The 24,196-nt window shown below is 44.9% G+C and overlaps 1 protein-coding gene and 1 non-coding gene across 2 annotated transcripts; one reads left to right on the top strand and one right to left on the bottom strand.

Annotated features, from left to right (window-relative positions):
• Positions 1-14,812: 14,812 nt before the first annotated feature.
• On the top strand, positions 14,813-22,917 carry LOC118784225 (NACHT, LRR and PYD domains-containing protein 3-like). The gene is made up of 9 exons (XM_036538319.1): positions 14,813-15,070; positions 15,439-15,525; positions 15,924-17,685; positions 18,063-18,227; positions 19,250-19,408; positions 19,659-19,832; positions 21,283-21,456; positions 21,718-21,764; positions 22,280-22,917. The coding sequence occupies exons 1-9, from the start codon at positions 14,815-14,817 to the stop codon at positions 22,846-22,848; spliced, it is 3,393 nt and encodes a 1,130-aa protein (XP_036394212.1). The 5' UTR covers positions 14,813-14,814; the 3' UTR covers positions 22,849-22,917.
• On the bottom strand, positions 21,108-21,226 carry LOC118794161. The gene has a single exon (XR_005005743.1). It is a non-coding gene; the product is annotated as a 5S ribosomal RNA (ribosomal RNA).
• Positions 22,918-24,196: the final 1,279 nt, after the last annotated feature.

The raw sequence follows: 24,196 nt of genomic DNA, 5'->3' as shown, positions 1-24,196 counted from the left end.
TTCAGTAAAAATCCAGTTTCCCTTGATGTATGTGTGAAAATGAGGGGGGTCAGTGCTCAATTATGGAAGCATTGCTGTCACAGTGGTAAAAATACAGGAGCCAAGTGTTCAGTTTTGGTGCTTTAATGACACACACACACTCACACTCACACACACACTCACACACACACACACGTGCATACACACACACACACACACACACCCACAAAACCCAACACTGTGTGTGTGCGCGTGTGTGTTTATGCACACGTGTGCCTGTCTCCTATGTTTGTGTGTGTGTGTCTGGCTCTGTGTGGGTGTGTGTGGTGCAGAGGGGACCGGAGCAGTTTGTGTTGGACGGCAGCCTGGGAAGGCCGCAGAGCACACGTCCTGCACCACGCGGACATGTAAACTGGCCACCCGGCAGAAACCCGACACTCCAACCAACTGCATCTCTGCGCTCTAATTCCGGAGTGGGGTCCAGTTTCAGGGGTCATCAGTGGCGTTACCCCCCCCCCTTCTCTGTTCCGCAATTGCTATCAACACACACCCCACCCCTCACGCAACACACATGCATAAACTCTCATATGTACATACCATTTCCTCTGTCAAGCAAGGCACAAACACACACTTACACACACACAGGCATTCTTTGTAAAATGTAATTTAAATGTAAATAGCAAGAAAAGTCAATCGCTGATCGCTACATTGAAAAGTGTACATGCTAGCGCACCACTTAGAACCCATCACCACATCCCTTCACCACACCACACACACACACACACACACACACAAACACGCACAGTTGGGTCTAACCACTGTGTTAGTTCTAATGGGCTGTTGATTCCTTCCTCTGTGCTTGGTCATTTACGAGTCACAAGCGTGAAATGTCAAACAGGGATTCTGCGAAGGAGCTCACTGCCAGGAAAGTGAAATCATTTGCGCTCCTGGTGTAGAGTTTGTTAGCTGTGGAAACAGTTTGGGCAACAAGCACCCAGGACAGCTGAGCGGTCAGCTGGGGAAAGGAACGGCTGAGCCCAAGGAAACTGGAGCTTCGGGCACCCACACGCACACCCTGCATATTCCTCACACACACACACACACACACACACACACCCTCACAAACAGGTTATGTCCAAAACACATACGTAGTCTATTTCACACACATACAAAGGGAGAGCAGAGATAAACAGAGATCATTGGCAGGCAAATTATCCTCTTTGTGGTTTAGCCTAAGGAATGCCTCTAGGGACCTATCTTGGTCTGCTCAACAAGGTTAGATAAGGAAATCTTTAACCAGACCTGATCTGCTATGTGTCCTTGGGGAGCCATGAGTAGGTATGGTAATGACAGAAGGTCATAAAATTTTAGTTTGATTTCTGTACATCCAGCTAATTTATGGCTCCTCTTTTTCAACTAGTCCAGTTTTAGATGGCTATTTGAATACAAGTGAAAACACTTTCGGACACCTTGCATATCGGGTCATGGTTTTCATGATCCACAGATTATGCATATGTATAATCTATGGTGAAAAAAATGTAAAATTTAAAAAATACATGTTTTAAATAAAACTAATTAACAGAACAGATATCACCTATCAACACAGTGATCTGGAGGACTTCTTTGTAATATCCGGCTCCCGGATTTCGCTGTGCTCGCGCCGCGCAGCAGTATCCCCGCGTGACTGAGAGCTCTGATGTCCGCGCGCTTGCTACTCGCGGCTCCGGTTTCACCCGCGCGGCCCCTGGCAACACCCAGAGGTCACGAGGGTGTCAGCACCTCCACACCTCGCGGTGCTGAAGGGTGTGGGTGTGGGGGGGTAGGGGGTGTGGGTGTGGGGGTGGGGGGGACCTAATCAACTCGGCAAACAGAGCCCAACGCAAACAAACCGGAGTGTCAAGAGAGACGGATTACAACCCTGTTTGTTGTCCTCCGAGGGTAAATAAACGGCCAATTGATTAGCAGTAAAGCCGAGCGAAACGCAAGATTAATGAAGAGGCACACAGGAAATTGAAATCGCTGTTTTATTTGGCATTAGTTCGCTACCTCCTCAACCGACAATTGACGATTTATAATGGCGTTTTGAAATTTTCCGTGATGAAACATGATTAAAATGAGCAGAATTTCCCTTCAAAATGTTTATATATACTTTAGCCTATGTGTGACATAATAAATCTTAGGAATACACTGATATGCCCTAATACTAACACTGATATGTGCAACATTTGTGAACCTTAATTGTCCCTGCTATACTGCACGTGTCATGAAGTCTTTTGAATTTGGAAACACTATGATTCCACCATATGCGCAAAATTACGTGTGTGTAACTGGCGATAGTATGAATTAGTATATTTAGACAAATTAAATAGTATTTCTTGTGTTTAATGTTTTGCATTTTACAATATACGGATATTTAACTTTTTCGCTCCATCAGAAAGTACACGCAAATTCATCCAATGGGAGAGCACATTGCTAACATGAATGTATATTTACTTGTAATGCTTTTTTTTTATATTTATCAAGTATGTAATACTAATGGTTTTGATTTTAATAACGAATTGTTTATTCCTTAATTTGTTCACATTCTGCAGATGTAAACAGGCCTTACGTGTCCTATCAATAAATAAATGTAGAGATTTTGGCATATTTAAAATCCGTGAGGAGAACAAGATGTCAAGCAATCCCTCCACCTTCCAGTAGCAGAAGTTTGTGCGTGTGTGTGTGTGTGTGTGCACGCGTGTGTGTGCGTGCATGTGTGTGTGCGTGTGCGTGTGCGCGTGTGTGTGTGTGCGTGCGTGCGTGTGTGTGTGTGTGTGTGTGCATGTGTGCGCGCGCGCAGGCGTGCGTGCTCTAACACAGTCTTCTCTGAGGGAAAGGAGAACAGGACAGAAGACAGGGAGGGGACTGGGTGCAGGCTATGTTGAGGCTGAATCCCTGAAAGCCACAGCCAAGCAGAGCCTGCAACAGGGGAGCAGACAGAATTTAGCAAGGGTATCTATCTCCAACAGCATGAAAGATAGGTCAGACTGAGATTAGACTGCGTTATGTTCCACTGGGTACAGGTGAACAATTTTGAATCAATGTCCGTGATTAAAACTGCTGTTGACATGCCCTGAGCACAGCTCTGTTCTTGAACAAGCAGTCAAATTTCAAGGGTGCAGCAGAGGTCATAGTAAATACCCCCCCAACAAAGTGAGGAGATGGAGAACACTGCTGTCCAGGTGCACTCAGCTCACCGGTGACTGTAGGCGTCAGAAGGCTGTGGAGGAATTCACCTGTGATCTGGCAGTGCAGGCTGATGACCTCATCATGCATCTATGCAAGACCAGGTCATGCCAAGGACACCGGCTGGGACCTCTGCACCCGTAAGACCCTGTTAAGTGGCTGTCTCAGGAAAATGCATGCTGCCCTAACTACCAATATCACCTCTCCGAAGTGATAGATGTTTCAACCAGAAAATATATCAATATCTATATTTTACGTTCTAAATAATAATGTTGTTTATGTGGATTGTTTAATGCTGTTTGTTAACAAGTGCAGAGTCCATTTCTGCCCTCCTCAACTGCCTCACATTTAGTCATAGAAACTGTAAAGCTTTAAACTTATAAACATTCAGAAGACATCAAGCAAATGGTTATTGAATTACTTTATCTATTCTTTGAAAGTAATATGAAGGAAAGGACTGGTAAAAAATTAAAATAATTTAATGGCATTACTGTAACATTGAAAATGTTTTGTACAGATAGAGGGTGGGTTCTCATGAATCACATGCACGGTTATCAGTTTTACACACTTCAGCTGACAGAAATAGTTACTCTTTGCCTAGATCTTGTCATCGCCAGGTCTGCTGCTTGGCTGCAGAGAATCCAGGTGTGCCTCACATCTCTCTACCCATGTGAGGTAGCATGCACTCCCAACTCGTCAGGCTCTGCTCAGGGGTAGTCAGCGAGAGACGCTAACCCTAACCCATGCACTTAAACATCGAAGGCAGAGCTAAGCCTGGGTCCATGTTTGAGGTGACTGTCAACTGAGTTTCAGAACGAATGTAGATGTGGCCTCCTCATATGTGAGCCCTATAACTGAGAGGATGCCATCCTTATCCCTCTTCCCCTTGCTCTCCATGTCCTTGTGCTGGCAACCCCCCCCCCCCCGCCCCGGCCCCTCTCAAAGCACCCGCCCGCTAATTCTCCCGCCCGACCAACTGTTAGAGCAGCGAACACGCTCGAGCCCAGCTGGCCGAGGCTGAAAATTTGGGGGGATTTGACAGGATTAAGGGGAGGTGGGGTGGGCAGTCCAAGCATCTGGATGGGTGAAACACGATACAGGCGACGTCTGACGCAGTGAGCCGGGGCCAGGGGCCTTTTTGGGCATCCAGAGGGCGCTGTGTCTGGTTCAGATTAAGAGAGCGGGTCACGGTAACTCAGAAGCGCAGAAAGCTGACCCAGCCCTTCGCAGGGTGACAGAAATTTTCAGCCAAAGTTATCGCAGTTGTGGGTCAGACCTGGGCAGAGATGCAAAATCACTAGTTCAGGCTGTTTCATCTAGAATAGCCCTACTGCATTGCCCCCATTCAGTGGTGATTCACACTTGATGAGAGCAGTGTGGCATAGTAGTAAGGAGCCAAAAGATTTCTGGTTTGATTCCCCACTGGGGCACTGCTGTTATACCCTTGGGGATGATTATCTCTCAGTAAATATCGAGCTGTATGAATGGATAAAATTGTAACCTATGTAAATTGCTCTAGATAACAGCATCTGCTAAATGACAATAATGCAATGTAATGAATGTGTCTGACCGGAGTTCTAAGTGTATTTCTGTATCTACTGTAGTGTGATGTGTGATGGTAGGATCTGTGATCATAAAGCAGTATTTAGCTATACAGGAAGATAAGCTAGACAGAGCAATCAGTTAGTAGGGGCTCTCATCCAGAGTAGTTTATGAGGCAGGCCTGGGGAAAAAAGCACCTAATGAAATCAGGGGATCAACAGTACACACAGAGTACAACAAACCACATCTGAACATGCGTTCACACACACTGCCATGACAACTAGCGCCATCGTGAATACTTAAGTTCCACGAAAAACTTAGACGACTGCAATTCACAGTACTCTACAGTAACGCAAATACTACACAAGTGCAGGAAAGATATGGGTTATGATGGGGGTAGGGGAGCCAAGATGCGTTCTGAAGAGGGGGTGGGTCAGCCTGCGACGGATTTCAAGCTAGCACATCAGGGTGGAAGATTGAACTGCAGTCCAATCTGCTGTTGTCTGAGCACGGTAAACTGCCATGGCTGAGCTGCAAACACTGACTTACAGCACTGAGCCATTCCTCTGCGACATATCGAACAAAGATCTGACTAGACTTTGTGTTATTTTTTTCTTGGAGTTCTGGAGCAGGGCCTCATTGTTTTTTGGAATGGGGGGGGGGGGGGGGGGGGGGCTGGGATGCAGTGCCTCCTTCGCTATGCTGCTATGACAGGAATGTCCAAGTGAATTGGGGAGAGAGGAGGAGGAGGCGGGGCTGCAGCATTTGTACTATCAAATGTGCTGACAGCAAGATTCCCTCTCACCCTGCAACCGCTGCGGTGCAATCTCAAAAATGTACTTTACAGCCGGAGAAGGAATATTTACCAACCCCCCATACTCCCTCCCCCACCCCCCAATTCCTCCACACCCTTCCAGCCCCACATTTTTCACCCTTCAACCTCCAACCCCAACCCTTCCCCAACCCACCCCCCACCCCCGCCGAGCCCGCTCCACTGCAGGCGCCCACCTAAGCGGTGTGGGTAGTTTGGGAACAGGGTTGTCGAAGAGGGAGGGGACCAACTGGGAGAAGTTCAGTGATCGGCCTCACTCTCTTCCACCGCAGTAATAATATTCACAGTACCTCTCCCTTTGCCAAACTAAACCTACGGGAGACTGTGCCCTTGTGCTCGGGGATTTTGGGGAGGTGGGTGGTGGCGTTGGGGGTATTTTTACTGTGAGGGGGCGCTGAGGTTGTCCAGCGTTTTTCGCTGTGTGTCTCTCTCCTGTCTTCTTCCTGCTCCGCTCCTGGGATTCCTTTCGGAATGCCTGAGCTGGGGAGACATTGGGGGAGCTCCTCTATTTACTTTTGGAAGACGATCCTCTGACTCTTACTGACTGTCTGGGCCTCCCCCACCCCCCTCTCTCCTCTCTGTCTTTCTATCTCTTTCTGTTCTTGCTCTCTCCTTCCATCTCTCTCTCTCTCTCTCTCTCTCTCTCCCCCTCTCTCTCTTTCTCCTGTGCAGGTTTCCTACACTTTAGTGGGACCCTGCTCTCAAAACATGGACCTAATCGATGCTGTAAGGTAGCTTGTAAAAAAAAAGAAGGAGGAAAATAAAGTGTGTGTTTGTAGTGGATGATACAGGGAGGTGAGGGTGGCATTCACATGAATGGATATTATGTGAAATGTAAGCAGCCCTGTGTCGCCCTGCACAGCAGTGTTTTTAGTGCAAAGGCATCTGTGATACCATCAACCACATCTGGGGTTTTGAGGCAAATGAGAGGTTGCGTCAGATAAGAGACAAAGTGAGACAGGTAACAGATTCGGATTCAGCAAATCTTAGGCTGTTACTCCATCATCATTATCCATCATTGTTTTATTCACTACTATTTTTAGTAGTTTAGTAGTTGTGCACTATTATTTTTTTATCTACAGTCTATGAATTAATCTTCTGATATTTTAAATGTGGTTTTACATTTACTTTTGGATTGCAATTTTCCATACTGTACCATGGTTTATCACATGGGCTACTTGACATAGCTGTTCCCATTAAGTTATGGTAATTAAGCTTATATATGTGGCTGCTTATAAATGATTCCAGACACAACATCCAGTAGGACATCCCTTAAATTAATTGTTATACAATTAGTGTTTTATTCTCCAGTTTATGTGGAAATGGAGTTTTCACAGCCTTGATTTGATGTTTATAAGCTCATGGAGGATGGAAATATTGATTAGACTGAAGGGACTGATATTAATGGTGTAACTATGCGTAGATATAATTTTTCTCTTCAGTTAATATAAGTTACTGATATTGGTATGAGTGAGTAAATAATTGGTAAGCCATTAATAAAGGAAATGTGTTATTTTCCAAACTCCATAGCTCATAAATGCATGTAAAATGCAAGGGTATTAGGATGAGTTCTGATTCCAAATGATTTCCTGTGTGCTGTTCAGCGCCCAGGATGGTTATTTTTGTCACTCCAGAAATCCCCACACAGACACACTTCCAAACCCTGCGGCCTTGAGATTATTTGGAGAAAGTCAGAGCCCCCCAAGATGTAATGAAACACTGGTGAAACACTGATGAAGCTGAGGTAGGGATCTGCATCTGGAGAAACACTGATTTTTTGAATATTCAAATCTCGCTTTTTTTCACCCTCCCGAAGCCCAGGATGAAACTCCTGTTCTTTCTGTGCAAATAATGAATGATTCACTGCAATGAGCTGTGTGCTAATCCTCACTTTCAAATGAAAACATTTAATTATTTAAATTAATTATCTTTTCATACACAGAGGCCTTAGGTTGCTAGTCTCCTTTGCAAATACTGATGAATTTAATGAATTTTTTGACAAAAAACTTCTTCAATTTTTGTTGACTAACAACCATTCAAATGTCGATCATAATAATCAGATAGTGACCCCACAGGCTGCATATTTGGATAAGTGAATATTCACTGTGAACCTTGTCGTGAGCAGGGAAATCTTTGGAGAGAGGCTGTCAAGTGGGGCCAGTCTGTTTCAACACAGGCACACAGCACAGTGAGGTAGAGACACCTCCAGACACTGTGTGTTCATAAGAAAAACCATAATAAACATGAAGAGACAGGAAGACAATGAGAGAGAGGCAAATTTCCTGCTCTGACCAAAATCTGCTTTTTGTAGCCTTGTGGTGCTGGTCAGTCGACAGTCTGGTTTGACAGCTTTGGTCGTAGAAGCATGTGTCAGCTCTAGGGGGTTTGCTGGTACATGAGGTGCACACGCTTACACAATCTCGCACACATCCTGACAGAGGGGCTGCCAGATAGACACACAGACATGCACACATGCAAGCATACATATGTAAAGCGACCTTGGGTATTGAGAAAGGTGCTATATAAATGTAACATTATTATTATTATTATACAGATAGAAACACATGCATACGCTTGCATACATCTACATGCTCATGCACAAATATATGTACATATATGCATGCACACAAAGGCAAATGCTCTCACAGCTCCACACACTGACACACACACGCACACACACACACTACATTTAAACTGTATTTAAATCTTTCCTATGCCTTTATATCTTTCTATTCAGAATTAACAGAGCACTACTTCTGCATTGCTGAAATAGTCACGCATAGCCTTCATTTTCCATATGCAAGGCCTAATGCTGGCAACCGCACCGGCTGTGGTAGTTTCTGTGGGTAGAGTCTAATACGGGCTGGTCCACAGCTGTAGTTGGAGACCTTTGTCCCCTCGCCTGCCCGTTTGAAATGTAGTTAAATGTATGCACTGATTCTGACAGTTGCAGCATGTCCGCAGTGCATTTTGACACATTTTAACAAGCTCGTGCTTGTTCGATTGACCTTCTCATGGACAGTGCTGTTTCACTCTTCCTGCATGCACACAGTTTAGAGCGAATTCCAGCTGAACAGAACTGTGTGTGAACCATGTTTTTACCTCTCTGCTGAATTAAACCATCAGAATATAACTGTGCTGTGTGTCTGCTCAATGCTCCGTTCACCCGGAGCCGTGTGTGATGGTTGATTTTCAACTCACTGGAGTTTTATGGAGGCCTTTAAGCTAAATCTAGAGCACTACTGCCACCTGCTGTATTTGAATGTAATGCATATTCTGAGTATTTGACCAGGTTAAAATAATGTCATGTAGTGCAATTGCAACTAAATAAGGTGGCAAAACAACACCACATCAAAAAAAGAGAAAACAAGAACACAGCAACCCTACCGTAATACAAAGCTGAGTTGCCTTCAGCGAGGCCTGGAGGTCCTGGTTTTAGAGGCTGAAGAGTTAAACGAAGCTGTGGAAGGGGCGGGGGGGGGGGGGGGGTTGTGAAATTGTTTTAGCATTTCAATAAAAGTTTCTTATTCACAAATTCAGAGTATCATAGCTCAGAGTATCATAGCTCTTTCGTGTGCCTAGAGAAACACTGTGGCTGAAACCATTGCTAAACTCCTCCCAGGTAGTCCTCCCAGGTAGTCCTCCAACTATTCAAATGCAAACGAACACCCACAATGAACAATGGCACGTCAGCAGCCATTAGTCCTCCACCCTTTCATAGCCAATTGCATACTGGGATAGCTTGTCTGTCACAGCTGGGTAGGTGAGAATGACGGCGAAAGAGAAAAGGGCTGATTTCTCAGAAGTGTGGTTTGCAAAGTCATGATGTTCTATTGAGCATTACGGCCAACATATTTGGTCAATCTTGGCAAGTGACGCTTCATTTTGTAGCTCTGAATCTGTACTTTATTATCTTGTGATAAAACAAAAATGGCAATTTTGCGAATGTGCCCCTAAATCATGCGTGCGGTCACAAATGCCAAGTTGTTGTGTGAGTGTGTGTGTGTGTGTATGTGCGCTTGTATATTTTTACATTACAGGAACAAAGAACAATGGCTAACTGGCAAGCAAGTAGAGATCACACCAGAACAAGGCCGTAAACGTTGGTGTATGATGGTAACAACGAAGGGGAAGACAGAAAATGCACGTCACATGAAAATGATATCTCTATCAGAGAATGCTATCTCTCATCTGCAAGCTGTGACCATCTGGACCAGATGTTTTGTTGTTGTTTTTTTTCCCTCCCAGTGGTTTTGGTTCATCAGCCATGAAGTCAGGGCATTTCTGTTATCTTGGCCACGGCCCCTACTGACCTCCCTCTACCTCCGTAAATCCAGAGCACTTGTGCCCTTTCACCTTATGCAAGGATTGCAGCCTTACGACCAGAACTTTGTGCTCTTTCCAGGGAGCTAGCATCCTCATAATTGCGGATTCCCTTTGATCCTAAATCAAATGCTCCCTCCTCCCCTGCTTGACTGGTGCCTGGTCTCTGTCAGGAATTCCACATGTTATGGCTTGTGTTCTGTATGCAGCCTCTATATATTACATTACATTATTGTCAGTTAGCACACACTCTTATTCACAGCAACTTACGTAGGTAACAATTTTATCCATTTAATACAGTTGGATATTTTCTGAGGCTATTTGAGGTTAAGCACTTTGCCCAAGGTTACAACAGCAGTAGCCCAGGGAGGATCGAACCAGCAACCTTTCGCTTACAAGTCCTGCTCCTTACCACTACACTACACTGCTATCCAACATATATTCCACAATAAACCCCATCCTATATATGTGTCTGTCTGCTGCTGCAATAACTCTGATGTAGGCTGTTTTAGCTGCAACTTCTCGGTTGCCGGTAGATTTTTTTTTTACTGTTATAGCCCAAAGAGAAGTAAATGAAGACTTTTTAATCCATGTGAGCACCTTGTAACTTTTTTCTCTCTTTCACCACTGTCTGCAAAGAGCACCAGTGGTTATCAATTTCTACACCCTTGAAGGGCACAAAGTACTTTTTCACTTATTGTTATAACCCCATCCTTTTCCTGTTTATTTTTTTATCTCCTCTGCCTGAGGCAAACATTTTCATGCATACGTGTGGTTGCGAAAAATGAGTGCCTATTCGGATCAGAATTATCATATTTAAAAACGTCAGCTACTTTTCACCCCCGGTTTTACCTTTTACCCAGAGCATAGATTCCACAATAGTTGAACGATGACCTATATATTTACAACATGTTTACACCACCTTGTGGACTAATGACCCCATACTCAAGTCTGAGGGAGGCACTGCCTATGAGACAAAGCAGTCTGTATTGCTCTCAAATATTTCATACAATAAGCACATGTCTAGCACCATCCATCCCTTCCCCATACTCTACAGGCGTTGAGCATAATGTTGCTCAATTCTGTGTGTTCTAAGAGAAGCCGGTGTTGGTGTCTTGCTCCTTGTCTTTTTGCATTTCAACTCTCTGACCCATTCACTGGCATTAGCATCTCAGAGAACTCCATATTATCAGTGGCACTTTCCGATTAATGAATAATACACTGAAAAACTACACAACTACACAGACAGTCAACCACCAGACACTATTATCAAAGCTGTCTGAGATGGGCATCTCTGGAACTGCCCTCTCCTGGTTCACGTCCTACCTGACTGGTAGATCTTCCCAGATCTACTGGAAAGGCTCCACCTCTGCACCCACCCCCCTCACTACAGGAGTTCCACAGGGTTCAGTACTGGGACCCCTACTCTTCTCAATTTATATTAACTCTCTTGGCTCAGTTATCAAATCGCATGGTTTCTCCTATCACTGCTATGCTGACGACATCCAACTCTTTTTCTCTTTCCCTCCCTCTACCCCCCAGGTCAACGAAAGAATCTCTGCATGCCTGGCTGACATCTCCAAATGGATGACATCCCACCACCTGAAGCTGAACCTCAGTAAAACGGATCTCCTCTTCATCCCAGCCGGCCCTTCCCCCCTGCGTGACCTTTCCATCACCTTCGATGGCACCACAATACCATCCTCTCGGACAGCAAAGAGCTTGGGCATCACCCTCGACAGTAACCTGGACTTCAAGGAGTACATTGCTCGCACGTCACGGACCTGCCGATTCCTCCTCCACAACATCAGGAGGATTCGCCCGTTCCTAACCACATACGCGACGCAGCTCCTTATCCAGGCCACAGTTCTCCCTCGACTGGACTACTGCAACGCTCTCCTTGCAGGCCTCCCAGCATGCACCTCCCACCCTCTCCAGCTCATCCAGAATGCAGCTGCCCGACTGATCTTCAACCTCCCCAAATTCTCCCATGTTACTCCCCTGCTGAAATCCCTCCACTGGCTTCCTGTCGCTGCCAGGATCAGATTCAAGACCCTGACCCTCGCCTTCTCTGCAGTCAACAGGACAGCCCCTGCCTACCTCCAAGAACTCATCCAGCCCTACACACCAGCCCGACCCCTACGCTCAGCAGCAACTGGACGCCTTGCTCCCTGCATGGTCAAGGCAGGAGGTGCTCGTTCTGCCAGACATCGGCGTTTCGCCTACATCGCTCCCCAGTGGTGGAACGAACTCCCGGTCTCGCTACGGACAGCTTCTTCACCCCAGTCCTTCAGACGGGGCCTGAAGACGCACCTCTTCAGACTCTACCTGGACTGACCCAGCACACAATTGCTGCCCCCCCGCCCATCAGTGCTGTCGTAAATTGCTGTGCTTTTTAAATTGCGCTTTTAAATTTTGTCTCTTGTTGCCGCCTTTACCCTGGCGCTCATTGTGCCGTTTGAAGTTGTTGAAGTTTGCTGTTCGAAAGTGTATCGTACTAGTTGCCCTTTAGGCTGTAATTGTACAAATCTGATAGTACTGCGTCCTCAAACAGACCTTGCTCTCAGCTGAGAACTGTCTCATTGTGGAACTGTACACATCCTGTCCCCGTACTGTCGCTGTACCTACTGTATGCACTTTTGTAAGTCGCTTTGGATAAAAGCGTCTGCTAAATAAATAAATGTAAATGTAAATGTAAAAACTACTTCACAGATTTAAAAAGATGAATGGATGGAAAATGTTTATTGATTGCATGTGCTTGTGTGTGCATATGTTTGTTTGTATATGTGAGTGTGCATGCTTGCATGTGTGTGTGTGTGTGTGTGTGTGTGTGTGCATTCGTGTACATGTGTACGTTTTATTGGCATCCCAAAGACTGAAGAGATGAATTGTGTTTTTTCATTCTCAGGTCCATGAATCTTTTCCAGCAAAAGGTTTATTAATCCTCTTCTCTTGGTAGTCTCCCTTATCAATATTGCATAATTTTACAGAGCAATGCTTGACAGCCAATATCATCAACAACTGAGTGGAAGGTGTTCAAAAGACTACTTTTTTCCAGGAGTCTCAATCACCTTTTCCTTGTGTTAGGCAATAATTTTCAAGTTTTTTCCCCAATTGGTCTGGGTTTTTTTTACTCCCTCTGAGAATATGCCATATGTATGCCGTATGTACAGAAATCTGAGTAGTAAAAATATACGATAACAAATAAATTTTATTGGGAATTGCAAGCGTAGGTGGCGTTTCAATTTACACAGGGGAACAAGGAATCAATGAGTACATAAAATGCAATAAATATCTGCATTGTTTTATACCATATATATATATATATATATACATAGAGAGAGAGAGATTGTCTGATAGTTTTATACCATAATTTGTGTACAGTAAAGGTACAGCGTGGTTAAAGGAAGCACTTTGAAAATACTGTATCTGTAGGTAGGTGTAGAAAAGGGCCACGTCTTTGTCTTTGTGCACACCACCCCCACCTCTCACAGGCACTTTTCTTACTTTTTTGATAGGAAATAGTGTTTATGACATGAGATGTCAGACAAATTTGGTCATCATCGATCACTGTTTTGGGACATTAAGCCACGTTAAGCTTTTTTTCTTATAATGGGCGTCAATGGAGAAGAAAACGCTTAACGTGAGATAACGACCATACTCCTAGGATTTCAGTTTTGATTTTTTTGACAGGAGGAAGTGTTTCTGACAAGAGATGTCCGAGAGAAATTTGGTTATAATTGATCGCAGTTTTGTAACATTAAGCCACGTTAAGCGTTTTAGAATGTCCCGGCTTTTGTATGCATTCAGGCTTTGCTTTGTGTAATGCCCCGGCGTCGAAATCAGGTACAAATAAATGTCAGGAAACCCAATTCCTGGCCACATGTCAACGTCCATGGACCACTGGTTCTTTGGTAAATTCGAAGGATCACTGTCAAGTCCAGCTTTCTTTAATTTAAGCAGGTAATCATTTTGTTTTACTCCCGGTTTCGCAGTTTCCCCTACTACAGGCAGCCATGTTGCAGGATGTTTTGCCGCTCAGTCCGACTGAGGGGACGTATTCTGGTGGGAAAGTGACGTCAATGCATACCCTCTATACCAGTGGGGTGAATAACTGGGGAGACCAAGTATTGTATTGTTGTGTGTGTCTGTGCCAAAGAAAGCATACACAATTCCACACATACCCCACGAAATCTTCAATAAAATTCTGAACCCGGAACCTGACTCCCGTGTCCTGACCAACACCCCACCGTGACAGCAACATTAGCCTGGACCTACTTCACGGGTGAAACTGCCCCCTCGGTTTCAGTGGTCATTCGAGCCGGATCAGCGCTGTTGCAGTGGAAATGTTAGGTGAACTGGGTTCAGGTCCCTCATCCGCAAGCCGCTCTCGCCGTGAGACCCGTCGTTTGGCCCACCACGAGAGCTACGAGATCAAGCATGACGTCCATTCCAGTGAGCAGGTCTGTGCCTGTGCCGCAGGTTACCTGTGGAGGTGTTGCTGATAAAGGGAGCAGCAATACCAGTTTGAGCAGCTTACAACCGAGTCGTAAAAAGAGTGTCTGTGAGAGGTGCGGCTTGTGCGGAAAAGCAGGAACTAAGGAATATGGCCTTTTCTACAGTAGGTGTCTTCTGAAATCATAAATACATTTCCTGAATCTGTACTATAAAAAGGGTTGGATTAAAGTAACTAAATGGCTAAATGATTATTACAAATGCACCCGTAATGAACTGAAATGTGATGGACATTATGTCTGTTCTACACTAACCCTTGAAGCTGGACCTTAGAACCACCAGCGGAGATTGCTTTTTTTTTTTTTTTTTTAGAGCAATTTAGGCCACTCCCCCCAGGTTTATATACCGCAGGAAGGGTGAGTCACAATCGCTTCTTCGGTCCTTTCCTGCACGCAAGAATGGAGCAACTGCAGAAATGTCTGGATGACTTGGGGAAGAAGGATTTAGAGCGTTTCAGATCTTTTCTGAGACATGAAGCCGTAGATGGCTGTGATCCCATTAGGAAAAGTGAGGTGGAGGATGCATCTGTCACTAAGCTTGTTGACACTATGACTGACCACTATGGGGAGGAATGTGCAGTGAGTGTGACCTTAAACATCTTGAAGAAAATGAACCAGAATACTCTGGTATTGGAACTGGAAAGGGAAACAGACGGTAAGATCTTCCTGATCTCTGTTAAATATATTTTACATGTTTTTCTCCTTTAGATAGAATATTAAAAATTGCTCTTATTTGAATTATTTGCGAATTAGTGTCTTACTAGGGTGGTAATACATATGGTAAGTTGTGTTACGGATTGCAGCGATTCATGAATGGCTTGTTTTGAAAGGTTTTATGAATAGTTCGCTCGAAAGTGAAAGTAAATTAAACTGAGGAGACACGCTCCCTTGAATCCGCCTTCACGACTGCTCTGCCACAAATAACCACTAGAGGTCAGACTAACTGCAGTTTAATGACCTATATTCCAGTCTTTGTGCTCTGCCTCTGTTGAGGCCATTCACCTTGTGTTTTTTCCATTCTAGCCCTCTCCTCTCTAAACACCAGCGGACCCAGGTCTCTTGTCAGCACGTCTGGTTCCGGTGAACGCAGACTTGCATACCCACACCCAGGTAATGGAGCATCTTAACCACAGACCCAAAACCACCATCACCAGGAAATGGCTAGACACTGGCAATAGATAATTTATCCCATTTTTTTTTCATAATATTAAACTGTAAACTCTGCAAAATGTGTATAAACACAACAGAAATGTGTAATCATTTTTTTCAGGGCAAACAAACATCATTGGTATGACTTGCAAACTGGAAAAACTGAAAAAACACAAAACATTATTTCAACACTGATATGTTTTGTCTTTGCTCTTTAGCCTATGAAGGTTACTGGCTTCGACATATGGTGGACGTGCAGCCTCAGTTAATTTTTCCGCCAGTGTTGTAGTTGCAAACAATGCGTCTCCTTGCTAATGCTTGGGGTTTCAACAAGTCTCTCACTCCTGTCTTGTCTCTAGAGGATTTCCTGGCGGTGGTGCAGCAGGAACTGAGAGAGAGCCTGATGAAGTACGGGTGCATCTATGAGGGCAAGGCAGAACATGGGAGTCAGTCACACCTCAATAACATCTACACTGAGCTTTTCATCACGGAGGGCGAGAGCGGACCCATCAGCAACGAGCACGAGGTGCGGAAGACCGAGGGGTCCGCCGCCAAGAGGCAAGACTCGCAGGAGACCTCCATCGAGTGCAACAAAATCTTCCAGTCCGATGCTGGGAGAAGGGTCAGGACCGTCCTAATGACAGGGATCGGAGGCGCTGGGAAAACGGTCTGCGTGCAGAAGTTCGTCGTCGACTGGGCGGAGGGAAGCAACGGGGACGTAGACCTCATCTTCGTCCTCCCTTTCCGCGACCTCCGTGAGCTGGAGGACGGGAGGGAGTACAGCCTGCTGGAGCTGGTGCACGAATTCCACCAGGAGGTCACCGACGCAGACAAGCTGAGACGCGCGCTGCACAAGAAGGTCCTGTTCGTCTTCGACGGGCTGGATGAGAGCAGCCACCCCCTGGACTTTAAGCGCAACAAGAGGCTGACGGACGTGATGAAGCCGGCGTCCGTGGACGTGCTGCTGACGAACCTCATCAAGGGGAACCTGCTGCCCTCCGCCCTGATTTGGATCACCTCCCGCCCGGCAACAGCCAGCAGGATCCCCCCAGCCTCCGTCCACAAGGTGGTGGAGGTGCGAGGGTTTAACGACCAACAGAAGGAGGAGTACTTCAAGAACAAATTCAGAGACAGAGAACACATCAGCGACAGGATGATCTCGCGTGTGAAGTCATCGAGGAGCCTCTACATTATGTGCCACATCCCCGTCTTCTGCTGGGTCACGGCGACCGTCCTAGACGATGTGACAGATGAGACAGAGATCCCCACCACTCTGACGGGAATGTACACTGACTTCCTGAAGATTCAGACTAAGTTCTCAAGCGAGGACCAGAATGAACCGGCAGATCATCAGGATCAAACTGGCTTTCACAAAGACATGTTCGTCAGCCTGGGGAGGCTGGCTTTTCACCAGCTGGAAAAAGGCAAGTTCCTCTTTAACGAAACAGACCTCAAGCAGTGTGGTATTGACATTAGCCAGATGTCAGCGTACTCAGGTGTGCTCACGGAAATGCTGCAGGGGAAAGCACTGCGTAAGAAGAAGGTTTACTGCTTCATCCACCTGAGCATTCAGGAGTACTTCGCCGCACTGTATGTGTTCCTCTCTTACAAAAACGAGGCCACCAACCCGCTGGACCCCACCAAGGAAGTGCAGACCTTGTCCGACCTGCACAAGAGCGCGGTGAAGCGGTCTCTGAAGAGCCGGAACGGGCACCTGGACCTGTTCCTCCGCTTCCTCCTCGGCCTCTCGGCCATGGATCCCTCGCAGACCTTCCTGGAGAGCCTCCTGACGCAGGAGGAGGTGGACTGGGACAGCATCGACGAGACGCGGGACTTCATCAAGGGCCAGATTAGGATTGTTTCATCTCCGGAGCGCTGCATCACCCTCTTCCACTGCCTCACCGAGCTCAACGACAACTCCCTGGTGGAGGAGATCAGGTGCTGCATGAGCTCAGGCGGCCTGGCGGGCGCCAGGCTCTCCCCCGAGCAGCTGTCCGCGCTGGCGTACGCCTGGCTCATGTCGGGCGAGCTGATCGACCTCTTCGACCTGAAGCAGTACTACACACCGCAAGGGGGCCACAAGAGGCTGCTCCCGGTCATCAGGAACACCAGGACGGCACTGTGAGTGTGTGTGTGAAAGGGGGAACAGAGAGAGAAACAAGCAAACAGTGCATATGTGTGTGTGTGTGTGTGTGTGTGTGTGTGTGTGTCAAGGGAAAAAGAGAGAGAATCAAGAAAAAAATGTGTTTGTGTGTGTGTGTGTGTGTGTGTGTGAGAGAGAGAGAGAGAGACTGTGAGTGTATGTGTCAAGGGAAAAAGAAAAACAAGCAAACGGTGTGAACGTGTGTGTGTGTGTGTGAAGGGAAAAAGAAAGAAACACGCAAACAGTGTATGTGTGTTTGTGTGTGTGTGTGTGTGTGTGTATTATATATGAGGGAACACAGGACATCCTAACTGAAACCACTCCATTTTCACGCTTCATTTACCCCTCCCTGCAGTCTGGATCAGTGCCTGCTGACGGAGAAGTCCTGTGCGGTCGTGGCCTCGGCCATGCTGAGCTCCCCACTGACAGAGCTGGACCTGAGCTACAACGACCTGGGGGACGCCGGGGTGTCCCTTCTCTGTGCCTCACTGAGGGAGGGCAGCAGAGTGCACTCGCTACGGTGGGTGACCCGGCCACGCCCGCTCTTCGGCTGCAGAGTCGGCACGCGCAGACTGTGTCCGCCTTCACGCGCCACGATCCATTTAAACTCGCAGTCAGGCTGCCTTCTTGTAACTTGTACAAATCTACCCTGCATTCTTTTTGTCTTCAGCTCTTCTAACGCAGAGCAGGACTTGCTGGACTTTACATTGCATTGCATTTAGCAGAGGCTCTTTTCCAGAGCGGCTTACGTAGGTTATAGAATTTTATTTTTATACAGCATGCGTATATTCTGAAACAATGGTGGGTTAATTACCTTGCAGAAGGGTACAACAGCAGTGTACCAACAGGGAACCAGCAACCTTTCAGTTAGGAGCTCTCTTCTTTCCCCCTGCGCCCCACTGCTGCCATGCTTGACTTTATTTCACCTCCCTCATATTTTTAAATTTACTTCCAGTGGGGAAGAGTTTAAACACCCAGTAAGATAAGGGTTTTACAGAGTTCACTTGTAGTGTTATTTTCAATGAAAAGAACTGTAAGAGTCCAGCTCTAAAGGATGAATAAGCAAATGGCTTTTTGCTTATTTAAGGTTTCTCTTGTTTAAGAGTCACTCATTGTGTCACTCATAACCAAATCAGATCCACCGAAAAGTTTTCAAAAGGGTCAATCGTGACTCAGATAATAAGAGCATTTAAATGTATTCTACTCCCCCAAATGATCTTGCGAATCCTCACGATAACAGTGACGCAAAACAAAACAGGGTGCTGATAACCATGTAAATACCAATGAATAATTGATCATTTTCACCTTCAGTTTTATTTTAAACTTCTGGACCCGTACAGCATACTAATAAAGTGTTTTTTTTTTCACAGAATTAAAATCACCTAAAATAAGTCAAAATGTATGCCTTCCTCCTTTTTTTTTACCAAAAGGCCGGTTAAACACACAAAAGAGTTTGTGTACTATATTAAAGTAAATAAATAAATAATGTAAAAGACCAAATCGTTCTAATCACATACTTTACTGCCATCTTCTCTTCCGCAGCCTGGACCAGTGTAAGCTCACAGAGAAGTGCTGTGAAGATCTCACCTCTATTCTCTGTCCCAGACTGAAAACTCTAAGCCTGTGCAGGAATGCCTTGGGGAACTCGGGCATGAAAACGATTTGCAAGGGAATGAAACCGTGTCATCTGGAAGAAATCAGGTGAGGCCCAGTGTGATGACGGCAGCGCCCCGGCCCTGTAATCATCAGATACAAATTTGGATTTTTTTTTTTGTGGAGCGGGTTGTGTACTGTATTGTAATCCGCTTCTTTATTTGTTAATGGCCAAAGAAATAATAAATGCTTTGGGATTTTTTTGTGAAATAAAAGTTTAATTCACAGGTTATTTATTAACAGTGATGTTACAGCATTAAACTATGTACAGGTATGAAAACGGCTCTATTCTTTACAGATTGAGAGAGTGTGAGCTCACAGAGGCATGCTGTGAGGACCTGGCCAGCGTTCTCTGCTCACCCCAGTCCAAGCTTAGAGAACTGGACTTGACTGATAATGATTTAGAGGACAAAGGAGTGACGCTGCTCTCTGCTGGACTGGAGGACCCCAGCTGTGTGTTGCAGCGGTTGGTGTAAGTAATGCCAATAAGTGAGTGGCATGGGGCGTTCCTGCCATTCAAAATGGCTGAATGAATGTGCCAGCCAGAGGTGGATAGACATCCCCTCTGAACCCCTCTGAACCAAAATCAGCATTTCTTCCTTTTCCTTGCCACTGTCACGGGGGGGTTCAGGTCCTGGGTCACTGTACAGCTGATTTGTGATAATGTCCTTTGTAGAAAAGGCCATACAAATAAATTAGAACTGAATTATTATCAACATTGGAGATGGGTTTTTAAACATAAAATTATTTGTTTGTTTCTTAAACAAACAATAAAATAATCTCATCTGAAGTGCACGGGCAGCGCTTTGCTAGAAACTATCACATACCAAGGAATCATCTGCTAATGGATGATCTTGCTAATGGCATCCCCGTCAATCAAAGTGTTCAAAAACAAGTTCATAATGATTAACAAATAAAGGTAAGCTCTGTGCCTGCAATAGTTACAACTACTGACAGCTCGTATGGCTGATTAAACACAAGAAGAAAGCAATAAATTACTTAATGGATGGATGAATGAATAGGGGCCTAAACAAGAAAATATGATGAACAGATGAACAAAATGAATGAATGTCTTAATCACTAAATTCTTAAATGAATATATGATTTAATTCACAAATTAACTAATTCAAGAAAATGTGACATTGGCTATGAAAAGCTTCAGGTTTTTGAAACGCCTATGCAGCTAATCCAAAGCAGACACTACACCGATAAAATATATATCACCGCGATGGGCTGATGGCAGACACAGATGATTGTATTGCCAGATCCATATGATATAGCGATATGTGTATCTGCACAGTATCTGCTATAAAGTGATGGAACAATTCACCACAAAAAATAAGAGCAGCTTCATCCATGAGCAGTTTTAAGTCTCAAGTGAAAACTCACAGACTAAAAAAGATGGCTTTAGTGTCATTGCTGTTGATTTTACCACTTTTTCTCTTATTATTTTATCCTCTTCATTAGTTTTGTATAGTATGTATTTTTACTCTCTTTTTTAAGTGTTTTTCCTCTCCATGAAGCACTTTTGACTGTTTGTTTCTTTGTATGAAAGGTGTTCTACAAATATTTATTTGTTAATAAAGACATTATTATTAATTGTAAAGATGTATAATAAAGTTTGTAAATATAATAATAATTATTGTTATTATTACAATTAGTAGTAGTAGTAGTAGTAGTAGTAGCATTATTAAAGTGATGCCTGTGAAAAAGCACAGAGGCTTTTCTTCTCTTTTTTTTTTTTTAAAGCTTACAGCACCTGGTATTCCCAGGCGGTCTCCCATCCAAGTACTAACCAGGCCCGACCCTGCTTAGCTTCCGAGATCGGACGAGATCGGGCGTGTTCAGGGTGGTATGGCCGTAAGCAGTACAGAGGCTTTTGATAGATAATAACTGGTAATAACTGCTATCTGTGTCTGCAGGCTATCAGGGTGTCGAGTCACAGAGACAGGCTGTGCTTCTCTGGCTTCGGCTCTGCGTTCAAACCCCTCACACCTGAGAGAGCTGGATCTGAGCTACAACCACCCAGGGGACTCAGGAGTGAAACTGCTCTCTGCTGGAGTGGAGGACCCCAGCTGTAAACTGGAGAAACTCATGTGAGTACATGTTTGGGACCAGCATTTAAAAATAAAGCGTTTTGGTTTTGTTGAAGGTAATGTGTAATTCTCAAAATAGTAAGATCAGCGTCAGATCATGGATGATCAGAATGGTTTGTTTTTTTCCTTAATGAAATCAACTGTTCCAAGTTGAGGATTGACCGCTACACTCACGGCAGAAGGGCACAGTTTTGACTTTCAGTCTGATAGTACCAGTTGGGTTTGTGTGGATTTTACTGATCATTTCATGTTTTCCAACAGCACTGACCACATTGGAGAGCACAGGAACAAACCGAAGCTCCTGAAATGTAAGAGGCTGTCTTTGAGAATACCAGGACCACAAAACATTTCCCCACTCTCAGCTCACTCTGTAGTTATTCGCACAAGAGACTCACCAGCACCACCATGAGATCTCTATGAACAGGGAAATCTATAAATACTACTTATATTCAATCGATAACAGACTTATGCACAAAGGGGGATTGTTTTCCCAACATGAAAAATACATCTAATGTAGTAATAGTAATGCAAAAGTGATGAGTATGTGTGTTTGCATAACAATCCAGTATTCGTGTAATATGTAAAAGAAAGGTGAGATCACAGGTGTTGCCATGATCCAGGACCAGACAGTGAAGCAGGGAACTTAGCATGATGCCTGGTGTATATATTTGAAACTGCGAATAGCAAATACAAAAATGCCGGTGGTCTCCAGTACTTCTGGTGCTCTTCTTTAGCATCACGGTTGTGTGTCTAGTATTTTCGCCTTCCGAAACCAATTATCTTGATGTACTTTCTCACCTCTGTCCCCTTCTCCTGACTGCAGATGCCTGCCAGCTGACACTGGACCCCAACACAGCGCATTGTCAGCTGTGTCTCTCAGACCGGGACAGGAAGGTGACGCACAAGGTGAGGGATCAGGGATATCCCAACAGCCCGGAGAGGTTCGACCTACCCTCCCCCCAGGTGCTGTGCAGGCAGGGTCTCTCTGCCCGCTCCTACTGGGAGGTGGAGTGGAGCAAGGGGTGGGAGCCCGACGTGGGCGTCACGTACAGGCGTATTCGGAGGAAAGGGTGGAGTGACAGCTGCCTGCTGGGGCGAAACGACCACTCCTGGAGCCTGCTGTGCGCCTTTTCCAACTACTCCGCCTGGCACAACGGAAGCTCCGCCTCCTTTCCCGCCCCCGACACGCGCAAGCTGGGCGTGTACCTGGACTGGGCAGCCGGCACACTGTCATTCTACAGCATCGCCCGGGGAGTGTCGAATCTGCTGTACACTTTCCACACCGAGTTCACAGAGCCACTGTACCCGGCTTTTAAGGTGGGGATTGAGGGGTCCCTCTCCCTTTGCCAGCTGGGAAAGCCCATCTGGGGAAGCCAAAAGCAGGCACGATAGGGCTTACGGTTCTCAGCCCTCATGTAACCAGCAGGTTGTGGTTTTCGGCATAGCTGAAAGGTTTCAGAAGGCACATAGAATTATGGATTGATTCCTCATTGATTAATAACCTTGTCATAGCATGCTACATAAATTGATGTATCCTTGTGTTAACTTTTTCATTTTTACTAATATTTCTTGTGGAGATGCTTTGTATTTTTTGGGTCACATGGACTTGGTGACATGGTGACTGATGCATGAACCTGATTCTGAACAACTGTAATCTACCTCTTTCTCTACATACTGTGTTTGTACTGTAGGCATTTGATGCTGGTGATAGAAATCTCAACTTATTAAATGGGTTTTCCAAAATGGGCATGGAGGCGTGTGGAAGTCTTTAATTCCTTTCTATGAGATGGCCGTACTTTCTGAGTACAATTCCAATGTGTTCACTGTCCTATAAGTGTCATTGTTTTGCAGAGCAAGACTATTGAAATATGACAAGATCTTTCTTTACTAGAAAAACAAACTACTTCTACAATTTGGTATAAAACAACAAATTTGTCCTACACCTGTCAAGCTACATATGTTGAACTTCACAGATGTAAGTTATTCTATGTAGAATATTTAGCCATTTAAACATCTAATATGAAGGTTTTAAAAACTATTAAAACTACATTGCTAGGAAAAAGTAGGTAGTGTGTGAATTAGAAAAATAAAAAGCAGCTAAAGCTACTTGCCTCTCAAACTTTTTTAATCTAATCCAATAAAGTCTGAAACAACAGACAGCTGCTAGAAGATCAAGGTAATCATGGTTTTAAGGATCATTTTTCGGCCCTATGAGCATATTAGTATGATACAGGAATGTATCACTGTTAGAGACAATTGATGTGTTTGCTAAAATGAAATCACTGTCTTCATGTAAGGTTGTTCAACTCCTCTGCTTTCTTCTCCCTCACAGTGTTCCTGGCTGTTCTGTGTCCGTATCCATTTTGTTATTGATAGGAGTACCTGCCAAATTTAATAAAAAAAAAAAGTCATCTGAATCTGGTTTGCAGCTGTGAAGTGGAGATAAGAAATGCTGGATAACGTTACATTCCAACCATAAATCTTATAACTGACTGGTACATGAACCCTGTCTGGGGTACGTGGCCTAAATTGATTCTACAATGCTGGCCTTACATTATTATATCATAGTATTCTATGTACACGAATAATACTGTATACTACCTTACTGTATGTACACATATAACGTATGTACAAAAAGTACTGACTAGGAGAAGAAACAGGAAATCATAAAGATGGTACCCACAACCTCAGGGTAAAGCATGTTTTACAGAAGCAATTTGTGATTGTTGATTAAGCAGAG

The sequence above is a fragment of the Megalops cyprinoides genome, chromosome 1, assembly GCF_013368585.1.
Source record: "Megalops cyprinoides isolate fMegCyp1 chromosome 1, fMegCyp1.pri, whole genome shotgun sequence".
NCBI lineage: Eukaryota > Metazoa > Chordata > Actinopteri > Elopiformes > Megalopidae > Megalops > Megalops cyprinoides.
This window is presented reverse-complemented; position numbering and strand designations above follow the sequence as displayed.